General features: G+C 34.8%; 1 protein-coding gene across 4 annotated transcripts in view; it reads left to right on the top strand.

Annotated features, from left to right (window-relative positions):
• The window catches only part of LOC149793220 (uncharacterized), a 56,441-nt gene that overhangs the window by 20,094 nt on the left and 21,977 nt on the right, over window positions 1-14,370 (top strand). For all 4 annotated transcript variants that reach the window (XM_089967185.1, XM_089967186.1, XM_089967187.1 and 1 more), the window contains exons 3-8: window positions 349-546; window positions 4,958-5,056; window positions 6,238-6,312; window positions 10,456-10,657; window positions 11,036-11,113; window positions 12,352-12,471. In XM_089967185.1, coding sequence (XP_089823311.1) covers window positions 349-546; window positions 4,958-5,056; window positions 6,238-6,312; window positions 10,456-10,657; window positions 11,036-11,113; window positions 12,352-12,471 — 772 coding nt within the window. The remainder of the gene's footprint in view (window positions 1-348; window positions 547-4,957; window positions 5,057-6,237; window positions 6,313-10,455; window positions 10,658-11,035; window positions 11,114-12,351; window positions 12,472-14,370) is intronic.

A 14,370-nucleotide genomic window follows, 5' to 3' on the forward strand; every position in this document is an offset into this window, starting at 1 on the left:
TTGCCACATGTGATTTGGTGATTGCTAATGGAAACTTAGCTGTTTTTATGTTGACTGACCCAGGCCCCATTCTAGTCTTTGCAGGAATATCCAATGGTATTGACAGTGAGTATTATGTTGCTAGTTGTACCAAGAAGGACCATCTTTGCCTGGGGGCAGGAAATATGAAAAAGGAAAATTATTTTCATGCCAAACAAGGTCCCATGAGAGACAGACAAATTGAAAGAATAAGAGGGGCAAATAAATGCATAGAAACAGCAAGACAGGTATATAATTAAGATATTATTATTCTAGATTTCGTTCATTTTTTTTAGGCAGAAAATATAAACTATACCTTTCTTTTTTCAGCTTGGGACATCACCTTTACATTTTGCAGCTCAATTTGGGCATCTCAGCACAGCAGAGGTTTTATTGCGGGCAGGAATAAGCAGAGATGCACGAACAAAAGTTGACAGGACCCCTCTGCATGTAGCTGCACAGGAGGGTCATGTTGAAATAGTACAGCTTCTTTTACAACATGCTGCAGACATAGATGCCAAAGATATGGTATGATTTTAATTGTGAACATTTTTTTCCCAGTTGTTATTTTGGAGAAATTTTAAAGTTGTACTTTTAAAAATGGACCCGGTCCGGTCTTTCATTGCTTGCCTGATTAATAGCTTTGATTAATTTTAGTACTGCTGATTTATTTGATTAATTTTAGTACTTTTGAGACATTTTAATACATATCAAGTACACCAGTGTTAAATATTAAATATGGGACTATATGACTCTTATATAGATTAAAATATTTTTTTCTGTATCCCATATTTTTGACAATTAATTTTTGTCAAATCCCTATAATTTCCAGGGTTTCCTTTTCTACCAGAACCATAATGCTGTTGGAAGTATGTTTCTCTGTTGTTGTTGTCATGGGTTTAATGCCATTTTTCAGCACATGATAGGCTATGTATGTCATCCAGTATAAATAGTAGATGTAGAAACTGGGAAAGCCCTGCTAAGAGCCACAGACTCACAGGAAGCTACTGGGAAGCTTCTTGCATACCCACATTGACAGAGACAGATTTCTCTGTCAAATACATTGTGTGATTACCTAAGGATAACTTTCTCTAATACCACCAAAACTAACCCTCCCAGAAAGACTAAAAATGTCTTTCTGTCTATATTATGTAGACAAAGGGAAGCAACTCTTACAGGATGATTTCCTTTTCTACTGCTTGGTGGTTACCATTAAAACTGGATGTGCCAGTGTTCTACTTCTGCTTGTAAAGATATCCTCCTTAGGACCCATTTAATCTTGTCCTTAAATTTCACCATCTTTTATTTTCAGTTGTATAGTAAGTCTAAATCTTTTGTATTGTGCATGCAACAATTTTTGTTAATTTAAATTTTTGGCAGTTATTGTTCTGTTTGTTATTGTCACATTTGATTTTGATTGGCAAATATTTGGTGTGTTGTACTTACCAGCTATTACATTTCTAAGTTGTTTCAGTAACACAGTTTATGTTATTTCAATTTATTTATATTTGATATATTCACTTATTTGTTCTTCTTCATGACAGAGATGACAGCCAAGTGCAAGAAGCATAAATGATTTAAGGTTGTGGAAGATTAGCATGAGGATGTGTCTGTGGATATAATTGTTTGATAGCACACACATTTAATGTGTGTGTTCTTGGGATGTAAATGCTTGGTTCATGCTACACACATTTAATGTGTGTGTTCTTGGGATGTAAATACTTGGTTCATGCTCCAGTATATCATGGCAATATGTTTAACATACACCTCTTATCTCAATTGTTGATTAGTCTCATGGGGGATGTCAAGATGCCATTTTCATGCCCCACCTCCAGTTCTGATGCAAAAACAACACTGGAACAATTTTTATCCATGAACACAGCACATATTGTTGAATAGTCTCATGGATAATGTTGAGTGAGCCCCCCACCTCCATGCCTTGAAAATTGCAGAATAGCACCAAAACATGCTGTATCTTTGAATACAGAATAGAACGGACCATTGAAGCAATTGCATACGAATAATATCACTCAAACTGCTATGTTGTTGATATGTCTTTGAGTAGGAATGGTGTTCATGTATTGTAGATCATACTTGCTGTATTATCAGAGGATTGGTGGTGTGGCTTGGCAGCTTTGTGCAGTAAATGCAGTTTGTCATAACTGACAGCATGTGATAAATCAGTCTTGATCATAGTCCAGCGCCCTAAAAGGCATTGCAGTATAGACCTGGAGTGTACCAGTGCCGGTCTGCATCTGGTATTGTTAATTTTCAGGTCAGGTTGACACAACACAAAATTTAACTAACAGGTCTTTGTGGCAAGTTCAGAATGTTAAAAGCTTTTAAAAAGTAAATTTGGAGGACTAGGACCATTTTATAGCTGCTGGTTCATCAGGACAGAGAGTAGGGAAAATGTGAACACTGGCAGGTTGGTTCTGTAAAGTATTGGCTACTACTCCATCATTGGTTGAATGTTGTCCACATAGTTAGTGTACTGAAATGTCATGCCAAAGAAATAACATGAGTATAAACAATTGGCTATACTTTGGAAGTACACCACTCACTTGATAGTTCGCGCCCTGATAACTCGCAAACCCGCTTATAATGCGGGGTCAGGCATGGATCCCATTTTTTAAACCAGAAAATACCCCCAAAAATTGATCCCTATTTGTTGAGCTTGAAGAAAATTGCGATCAAAATTGGTAACGGAAACTTTGATGTATCGCTTGTTTTATCGTCGAAAACGGTAGATAGGACCTGGAAATTTTAATCAACACTATGAAATATCTTTTACATTTTCTCTCCAAACGACATTTCTAGTACACCGCAATTAATAATATGTAAGGAAATTTTGATCAATGAAAATGTCACTCATGCCGAGTGGAGGCAGTACTTTAATAAATAAATACAAATTGAATAAAAAAAATTATCAATTGAAATTTGTGTTTTAATTTTATCTTTTAGTTCCTTTTAAGTGTAATCATTTTAAATGCAACGTGTCCTCTTGTAAATAAATGTAAAATGTGTCAATGAACCATAACAGATATGTCCGCGAGCGTTTCTCTGAGAACCTAATTATGTGCCGACCGTGTTTTGATAACTGACTTCCGGAAGTATTTGTTGTATTGTTGCATTGAATTTAAAGCTGGCTTCCTTTGTATTATCACGTTAATTATGTCTTTTGAATCAAATAAAAGAGGTGGAATATAAGAAAAGTTAAAAGGCACGAAAATAATACAAACTTAAAAATCTAGTGGCTCCGGTCATTATGTCGGGTGAACTCACTTCATTTGATCAATTGAACACTTGTATATGTTATTGTGTGTGTAACAAAACCTACCTTAAATGAACCAACTCTTTCATAACTGTGATCAAAGATAACAAGCCAGCCAAGCAAAACAAATACTTCGTAAAATAAAGAGTTTGATTTCACAGATATGGACCATTGTGGGCAAACGAGTTTCAGAGAATTCTTGAACTGGCACTTAGATATCCTCAAGGATGATAGGAAGTTTCATTATTAATTCCAATTAATGAATTCACAGCATCAATATTGTACTAATTGAGCAATACGAAAATTGAGTTTCAACGTAGACGATTGTCTCATGAAATAAATGTTGCATGTTTTTTGAAGAAAAGGAATCTTGTTTGGTGGTGTACCAACAGTTAGTCTAGTTCCCTGCTCTGTGGACTCCCGATTTGGCAGTATAATATCAACCCTTTACCTCATGCAAGTGCCTTTGGACGTTTCTACTTCATTCACATGGAAGCGCCTTTTGACGCCTGCTGTAAACATCAGCCATTTTATGCCGGTTTTCGTAGTGCCACCTTCTGGGAAAACCCCTTATTAGATACTACATTCATTTCTGCGAATGGCAATTACGTCAGATCATGTGGTCACTGTTTATGCTCTGGTCGATATCTGTTGTTTAAAGTAACTGGGTCATAATCTCCACTCTCCAAAATGGAGGTCGCAGATTTCATTCAGTACTTATGAAGTTTTCACGATTAGAATCACAACTTTGAAAGATTCAATAACTTAGGTAAAGGCTCTGATATTGATGTAGGCAGCAATTAGTTTTTATAAATTATCAAATTCAGATGACTTAGTGATGTAGACGGAGACAAAAAACTTGTAAATTTCGAGTATGAGAAATGGCAGCTATGGTTGGTCACATGGACTCACTGACATGACGGTGAACAAGTTCTCTCAAGATTTTAAAGCACATAAAAAATTCTTCTGTGAAAAATAATTACATAGCTATAACAATCTGACTTTACTCTTCAATTTTTCGACACATAATAGATGTGTACCAAAAATGTAAAATGGTTAAAATTGCTGTTAAACGTAACATACACTACACTGCTTAACAGTTAACAGGCAGGCCTATGCGTATGGAGTCGAATAGGTAACAGGTGTTCTATTTATAGCACGCTGCACTGGGTAACTCTACTCTATGAGGTAAAGGGTTAACACCACTCTGGGAACTAGACTCGTCAAGAAAACAAAAAGCAGTGACATAATACACAGATATTTTACACATAACACGTGATGGTTGTTGAAACCAGTTGGAACGATTTTTCACGTGTTGGACATTTTGAAAATAAATGTTATTTAAACAGAATAACGAACAACTTCATGAGAAAAAGCACATTATTAAAAATGATTAATGATGTGATTGTAAAATGAGGATTCAGTCAATAAACAGCCCAGTTCCCTAGTACGCTAGTAGGCCCCCCCCCCCGGTTTTCTCAAAGTCAAAGCGATTTTTTTTCTTCAATTTTTGGAGGTAACTTGCGCCTCACTTACAGTGTGATCAATGTTTGTGGACCCCATTGTGCACGAGTTATCGAGCGAGAGGTGTGTAACACACAAAAAAAACAGCAAAACATAACTATCAGCTCCATGGATTAGTTTTGTATCTATTTCTACTTACAGCTAAAAATGACTCCACTTCATTGGGCCACGGAGAAGGGACACATTCCTGTCATAGAATGCCTGTTGAAACAAGGGGCTGATGTAAACTGTGAAAACAAGGTACCGTTGAGATCAGTCATGATTTATGAATTAAAAATATTTTTGATTTTACTGGTATAAAAGGTCTGGGTCGTATTTTTTATGAGATTATCTTCTTTTGTAAGAATCTTTTATATCAGGAAGCAGGGCAGTAGCTGTATGCTGTATAACTTCTGAAAACTGGACTAACCATAAGAAATATCTCATTTTCAGAAAAATTTTGTTTTTAGAAGTGCTGAATAACAAACGTGCATTCCGATGCCATTTTAGATCCATGTCTACACTCTGAAGACATGTTATCAAGAAGAAACTAATATTGGTTGTTTAATACACCAGTTGTGAAGGTTTCAGTTTCTAAAGAAATAGTTGGCTTTGAGATTTTGCACCTAATAGGTATTAGATGGCTTTATTTTGCAGGTAAGTAATGCACTGATGTTTAACCCTTGCAGCCAAATTAGCATGACACATTGCTTGTCAGTTATCCGATTATCAGGTTGACATTTCTCATGGCATGTGATTTTTATAGATAGTAGGATACATGCATCTGGTTTTCTATGGTAGGTTTACATTAAGTTTAGAATAATGTTTCAGAGAATGTCTCTCGTGACTGGAATTGGTAAAACAATATGTATTTCAAAGAAAAATGGTCAGTATATAGAGTATTATGGATTGGAGTTGGTCCATTTGTCCGATTTTTCACTATACTTGTTTCACAGTAAGAGCCATGAGTTAGGCTATTGCGATTTTAAGCATATACTTAGCATGTGGTTTGAAATAAGAGTTTTGTTCCCACATCCTCTTAACCAGTTGAACTCCACAGGGGACTGTTTAAAGCTGATGTTCATCACGTTTTTATTAAATGAAAATATGAGACAAAGAGGCCATATTCAGGTATTTTGTAGTTCACAAGAAGGCCTAATATATCACAAATGGAGAGTTTAATTTATACAGTACATTATGTAGGATAACATTTCTCTGAAAATATTATTGTTCTAATTTAGTTTTAAGACAGTCATCTTGAAGGACAGTTTAGGTTTTGAAAATCCAAAGGATATTATGTAGCTTGTTGAATAAATTCAGTCAGTTTTATATCTGACGTGGTTCCAACAGTATTAAGTATTAATATTAAAGTTTTAATTTTTTTTTTTAAAGTGTGGTTGTAAGCCCATGTTAGGAACTAAACATATGTTTTTGTTTTTCAGTTTGATAAAACACCTTTAGATATTTCCATCCAGAATGGTCGACCAGACATAGCTCAAATCCTTCAGTTAGCACAGGTAATTATTACTTAAAATTTCTTGCATTTTGTTTAGCTAAAGAGTATGCTGTATGTATATAGTGAGTCTAAATGTTGACACTCCCTCCTTTCTAAAATTACAGAAACTTGCAAGTGAGTTAGAATGTAGCACTTTGTATATGTATGTTGCATGATTGTGGGATTCCCCCCTTTATCAGAAGAATACAAGTTTAATGGGGGGGGGGGAATAACACAGAAATACAATTGCTGCATGTTTAATATCTTATGTAATGGAGCACAAAAATCAATATAAAAATGTTGAGGAATAGTAGCATCAACTCATGCCACAATCTACTTTCTATAAGCCAATGCCATTCATCACAGGTTATAGTTGGAACTGGGATTCCCAGAAAATTGGCCCATGCATATGTAATTGTGCCTAGAGAGGTATGAATTTGCTGTCACATGACTGGTACATACAGGTAATTGCCATACTGTAATACTGGAATGTCTGATTGATGCAGGTAGCTGAACTGCACATGCTGCAATGTATTAACGATAAACAATGTAGCAATATGCTTTTTGAGGTTTATCCTCCACAAATAAATAATTATTTTTAATATAAAATAATTCACTATACTGGTAAGTTTAATTTCATAGTGAAAAAATATGATAATGAATTAATAATTCTACTCACTTATAAATGAAACAAACATTTTATGTGAGTGCTGACGCAGCTTTTTCATAAGTCATTCACATGACCAACTTGTATTACTCAGTACAAAAATGCTACTGTATGCTTACCTTATTGAGACTAATCTTTGTTTAAATGCTTTGAATCAAATGGGGAAGAAAGTAAAATATAATTGAGTGTTTATTCACAGCTCAACATTGCTATTTCATTGAATTTAGAGACATTTCATGTGGTTACATGTTACACAAGTCTCTCAGTGATATATTGGCAGTAAAGCTATATGTTTTACAAGACCACAAAATGCTCATTTAAGTCAGCATAAAATATACTAAGTGATTGAATGATTAAACAAAACAAAAATCTAAAGCGAGTGCCTATTCTACAGGACTTATTTTTTCCTGGGGTGTACTCATAATGGGTAGAATATAATGTCCACCTGATGATGTTGGTGTCTGGTAAAGGAGAATGAAAGGAGGCTATTTACCCAGGACAACCTTAAATTGTAAGTTAGGAAAATCAGTAGCAGTTTGGATGAGTAAGCTAAGTAAGCCCCCATTGCCCTAAGGTACACTCAGCTTTTGGAAGTAGTTAGAGGGAATTCATCTACAATTTCACATGATATACTATACTATGTATTAATCTCACAATTTCTAAGAAAATAAATCATATTTCTATTGATTTCATGCAGGAATATCTCGATAAAAGGTCCTTAAAGTTTGCTAGGCCAGCTAGTAAGTGGCTACGCTGTGCCAACACCAAGTGGTGTCAGCGAACTTTTCAGTGGGCAGTGGACTCTGACCCTACACCCCAGAATAAATGTCCCAGTATCAAAAATGGGGTGGCAAGGGTCAGAGGAAACTAAGACTATTCCAATGCCAATTACTATCCTCATATGAAATTAGAATCTTAAGAGAGTATGTTTCCCTTTGGTGTTGATTCTGTTACTCATCTGTCCGCCTTTCGTTTTTTTCCTCTGGTAATTCCAGTACCCTCGACTCTTAACTCTCTTTGCAGTTCTGGAACTCTCTTCCACATTTCCTTCTGGTACTATGCCTCTCTGGTACTTCAGTACCCTTGACTCCATGCTGTCCTTGCACTTCCGGAACTTTCTTCCACACTTACTTCCAGTACTACACCTCCACCCAACTGCTTTCGTCATGATAACCCTCCCACATGATCTCAACGTGTCTTCCTTCTTTCTGATTCTTGGATGTTGCCTGTCGTTCACACCTGGAAAGCTTCCTGTGAAATTAGAAGGGACATATAATTTGGTCTCCATGCTCTAATATCAGGAGAATTAACCACACTCTCACAGACCTTTCATCAGAATAATGGTGAATAAATTGTCAGGTCAGCACACACTCACATCTAAATATTCCATACATGCTTGGTTCCACAATAATTGTGCTATAACACTAACAGTACTATGGATGACTTCTGATACATGCATACACAGTCCTAGTTGTTAAATTCTTGATATAGTAAACTCATCATCAACAATCATATGCATTTCCTACCCTACAAATTATAATGACACATAAAATATGCTAATACCTATTATATGTGCACAAGTCCCACAATGACTATCTCTGCTTAATTTGTAATATATATATATATATATATATATATATATATATATATATATATATATATATATATTCAGATACTAAGAAAGCAAGTACAAGTTTTAACACAATTCACTAATAAATTCAGTCATGCATTATGATGCAACATAGTAAGTTACACAAACCAACAATCTGCATACATTAATCTTGCATGTTAATAATTCGCTAAACACTGAAGATTCCATTTCTAATAAATAAAAAGGTATATAATAATGCATAAATCCTATAATCCTAGTTTGGAGAGTGAGGCAAATTCGAGCGAAGATATGTTACCTCAGAAGCCTTTTGTTCCAAATCCAAACTAGAATTTCACAAGAATTCCTTCCTGCATTTTACAAGTGCACAGCTTTTGCTCTCAGAGTACATCTAATGGCTCTAAACTTCATTGCAATCTTCTCCTTAAGAGGTTCACATCTGTACTAATTTTCCAAAACGAATGTAACTGGAATAATGTCTTGATTGTGTGGGAAACTCCGCCCTAAATTTGAATATCTCTCTTCCAATTGGTTACAGCCTGGTCTCTTTGAAGACTTCCTTGGGTAATTTTTCACTTATCTGTCATGCTGAATTCCCTGTCAGGACATCGCTGTCCGAGTGCAAAGCAAACAAATGTGTCCTAACTCGGACCTAGAATTCCTTTTGAATTTTAGCTGCAAACAGGCTATTGCATAACGGTTACACAACCATCAGTTTCTTTGTCCAGAATCAGGTCTATAGTTGAAACCTTATGCAGTACATTTCCAGGTGATCTCAATACGAAGTAACTATAAGAAATTACTTGTATCCAATTAACCTGAACATCAGCAAATTTTCCTACCACCATGACAATCAGTGTTCAAATTTTTTGGGGCATGGCAAGTGAACATGTCATCTGCTAATTGCATGGAATTGTTTGAACAAAACCAATATTCTGGAACATATTCATTCAGGGAGTACTTATTTTTTTCTCCATTATGTGTGTACTGCATGTTCGTCAACTGTTATGTAAAGGACCAGGAAGTTAAACAAAGCAACTGATTGATCATGAGCCATCACTGTAAATAGGTTATTCTTGCTTTCATGACACATTGCTTGTAAGAAGCATCTCTTCCCCACCCCTTTTCTATTTTGCTCTTAGGATTTTTTGTTTGTTTCTTGTTTTCTTTCTGTGATGCCAGTGTTATGCACCATATTATCTTGGATTGCAGCGCTTCTAAAATTTGTGTGACTTGTAGTTCCAATGAATTAATGGCAAATACAGCTTGCTTCAAGTACGTTGTCTTATTCATTTTACTTTGCCTATTTTAGAGTCAGTTTAGCTTTTATCTTGATTGTATGTTAGTCCTTGAGAATCTGGGTTCTGTGCTTGAATTGTGCTTGAATTTTTTTTCTTCACATAAACCTGTATAAACCCAGTACACATCATCATCATTAAAAGATGTGTCTTGTTATACCTTGAAAGTCAGTTTCAAGATCATAAGACAATATGCTAAATAAACTCCATGATGCTTTCTTGTACTTACTACAACTTTAGAGTTATTTGCAGTCAAGAGATGAAACTTGTTATTAGCAGGTGTGTTGTATACGACTTATTTGATTGATAGTGATAAAGATAATATTCAAAGGGACAGATAATGTAAGAGAAAATTCAACAAAACATATAGAAGATTGAAACCCAATGTTTTGTGCAGTCTTTGATTTTAAAACTGATCCTCTCTGAACTCCAGACCTTTCAGATTTGCAGAGTATAAATTCATGTCAGAGTTATGAATATGATTTTAATGATTCTTCTAAGTTGTCTTCTTCATTGTTGTCTTTGTTTTCTTATTATTATGATTATTAACACTATGATTTATAATATTTCAATTTTCTTTCTGTTTTCCAGCATACAGATATACACACCAGTCTTACAGATGGAGAGACAGTTACAGTGGAGACTACAGATGATGGAGATCCCATTATTCATGAAGCAGAAACTATTACCATTGGAGCACCAGACTTATCCCCAACCAAAGTTTCAGCTGCCAGCATTTTACCTGTGACTATTGTTCAGAATACCAGTATCAGTTCTGGCAGTGATGACAAACGTATGGACATTTTGGAACATACATTTCACTTTTGAAATGGCTTTCATTAAAAAATGTTAGGTGTAGCCGTCTTTTGGGTTTATTAACCACTTTTAATAGTTTGTTAATTCCAGGTTTGAATACAGTTGTACAGTTTGAACCATGCTTCATTTTAGCAGTTTCGTGTCTATTTTTCATTGCTAATTCGTCACTTGAATAATAAGTACATTCAAAACACTTTTATGTATAATTAAAAAAAGAAGACTAGATTGAAATCGTCTATTTAAGTCATGTGTATATTCTCTAAGTCATTTGTACATATGTATCCACCAGATCACATCATTTCATATAAAGTGTATCAATGTATATTTAAGTAGAATGGGTCTGTCTACTTTACAGAAGACGCAGAGCAAACTAGCAGCACCTCGGTTTTGGCCACATTGGCAGCATTAGCAGAGGCAACAGCTCCCAATCAAGGTAAGTCATACTTTTGTTTAAACTTCATTTATAACAGGCAGATTTTTGTGTAGGGTCCATATTAGCAGTTTTGAGCTGTTTCTAAAAGGCTGTTAAAAGTCAATCAACAGTCAAACAATAAGCCAACTTGTCTGAAAGAGAAATATTTTATTATCATGCCAAATTTTCAGTGTTAGCAGTTTATGTGTGAACATTTTGTTTTCAATGAGTTTTATTAATTCCCAAATTAATGGGTCCAGGAACTGGAGAAAAACATATAGCAGCCACATGTTTAAACATACCAAAATCAGATGCATCATCGACAAAATTTCACAGTAATTTATTTAAGATATTCTGCTTTGTGACTTAGGCTTAAATGATAAACAAAACTTAATCTTTATTTAATGCCATTTAAAGAATTACTTGTGATTATTAATGCTGACATGACATAGAAACACATCGGACAAGAATAAATTTTTCAGAATACAAACATAACACTGCAACCTGATTGTTCTTATGGCTGCAGCATAAAAATACAGACTCTGCACTTAAGTACACTAACCATAGATTGTCTTTGTACAGCTTATAGTCCTACCAAATAAGGAAGAACAAGCCAAGTTCAAAATAAATTTTGACTTCATGATCTGATATATCTAATAAAACTCATGCATCTATTTTATTGAACGGTTTATGCTGTTCTGGTAATGCTATCCTGGTTATGATCAAACATGCATTCCTTTAAAATTAATATGCATTTCAATGACTCTGGTACAGAATAGAGGTAAAATATGTTACTTAGCCTTGTAGTCATCACATCAGAAATCAAAGCCAGCAAACATGTTCAAATTGGTTCACTTAGATGTATCAGAAATGTCTCATATAGTACATCTTTGGAACATAGTCAGTATCTTAAACATATGACTGGCCTGAAATAGGATTTTTAATATTAATGATAAGAGCTTACTCAGATAAAGTAATTGGTATTAATCATTGATTTAGCACTATTTTATATATTTCATATCATAATCTGATGTTAAAAGTCATGAACATTTATGTGTCTGTAATCAGAATAAAAGATGAAGTGACCATGTTTGTTTAGGTTGACTGCAGGCACCCATTAAGATGGTCTTATCTAAATACAATATTACCTGACTGTTTATGCTTATATAGACATTTTACTTGCTTGCAGCAATAATAATAATATTTCTGAATGTTGATTCTGTTGTGAACAAAGGTGTAATAATGTAAGTTTTATCCAGGTGTGAGTACTAGTGATGCCATGAACTGGCTTGAGAGTCAGGGAATTACCATGATAACTACTGCTGATGGAAACATTATCACATCAGCTGTGGAGAGTGGACAGTCCATAACACTCACAGGTAGAATCATTGTTGTCCTGTCTGGTCTCATCTGTTTTGTTTTGCCATTTACTCTCTCTCAACAATTATGTGTTGTCTTCCTGAGCCCTCTGGTGAATGCATTTTTGTATCTTGTTGTATCTTTGGGAAAGTCCCATGGTTCCCATTTCCTCATATTGAGTGTTGAAAGTACCATTAAAAACCAGCCAACTCGGTTGGTATCTGTCCTTTTTCAACCGTAACAGTGTAAATATTTCAGCTATAATCCATCATTTCCAAAACAAAATAAACAGTTATGTCTATAAAGTCCCTTCCTCTTTGTCAGTCTGTCTGTTTATAGGCACAGAAATGTAGAATAGACCTGATGCATACTGCTGCATGTTGGTAAAAGGCAACAGATGAATGCAGCCTTTTCTCCTCCAAGAGGTGCCCCCATGATATTTGATTGTACATTTTTTTTTGAGAATTTGAGTCTGTCTTTTAAGGATTTAAATTTTTTAAAAATTTTTGCTCTTGTTATGCCCATTTTAAGCATATTATGATACTGTTCTAACATGTGTCTGTTTTTATGTTACATTTGGTTTCCGCACAATAACTTGTTTTTCTCTACATTTCCCAACACTTGGGTTAAGAAAGAAGCCTATTGATTATAAGTCCAAAGGTCAGTGCGAGTCACTATAACTGAAAAAGAAAAATGCATTCTCCTTTGAGTTAATTCCACTATCAAATTAAAACTGGGAAAATAAGCAAGTAATATTGCTTTTACTGGTCTTCATTTACTCTGATGTTTTAATTCTAATACATGGAAATTCTGACAGAAGGAGAAAATGTATTTTCAAGTTCTGCTGACATACAGTACATTTGGCTGGATGCTGGGAATGCCAAAATCAGATTAAGTTGAATGATGTTTCTATAAAAAATGAATAAAAAATATCCTAATATTGAATAAAGTGTTTAGATAGCTTTGTTTGTCATTCAAGATACTTATCATCCTTTTAACCAATTTTCGGCATTCCCAGCTTCCATTGCATTCCAGCCAACTGAATTTGTAAGTCAGCAGAACTTGAAAATGCATCAGGGGTCATGGTCTTGGTAAGTCTAAAGAGGGAATTGTGTGAGTTCTGTACAGTAAGTTTACTTCAAGACATGTACCTTTGACCAGAGGTCCTAGCCATTGAGTGAGATCCATTGGTCAGTAAACTTCAAAATCTACTATGCCATACTAGTGCCTACAATAAGGACTGTTAAACACTGGGCAAGTGTATAATGTGCTGCTTATGATACTCTTGTTTGAAATTATCTTTATTATGTATGCCTTTTTATTTTAAAACTTGCTCAGATTCTCCTGCATACTCTCTTTCCTTGATCCATTCCAACTATTAGCAAAATTATTAAAAACATTTTTATTTGAAAATTCACCATTTTCAGTTATAACAACAATTTTCTGAGTCATTGTTTTCAGGGATTAAGTTTTAAACAGGAGGGTTTAATTTTCCTGACCATAAGGCTAGAAGAGCTTTTGGTAGTGTCCTTTGCCCATTGTGTCTTGCTCATTATCCATCTGCAAGTGTTATTTAGAGATTCTTTTCAAAAACTGCTTGACTAATTTAACATGATTTTAAAGCAATCATTCTGTTATCAGGGCATTTCAGATTTGTCTGTGGATGCTGATCTGTACAATATGACGATTAATACTAAAGTAGACAAACTGTTGAACAACTTTCTTTCAAAAAGCGCCCAGCAGAATTTAGTAGGTTTAACATACCATGGCATGAAAGTCTTTGAAATCGCTTGAAATTTTGCCAATCTACTGTCAAATGTAGCCACTGAAATTAGAAAAACCTTTAAATGACTTCTTTTTTCCTCATGATTGTTGAACAGAATTTGACAAATTTGGCAGAAAATATTCTGATATAGAGG

The sequence above is a fragment of the Sinohyriopsis cumingii genome, chromosome 8, assembly GCF_028554795.1.
Source record: "Sinohyriopsis cumingii isolate HCF-2022 chromosome 8, ASM2855479v2, whole genome shotgun sequence".
Taxonomy (NCBI): Eukaryota; Metazoa; Mollusca; class Bivalvia; order Unionida; family Unionidae; genus Sinohyriopsis; species Sinohyriopsis cumingii.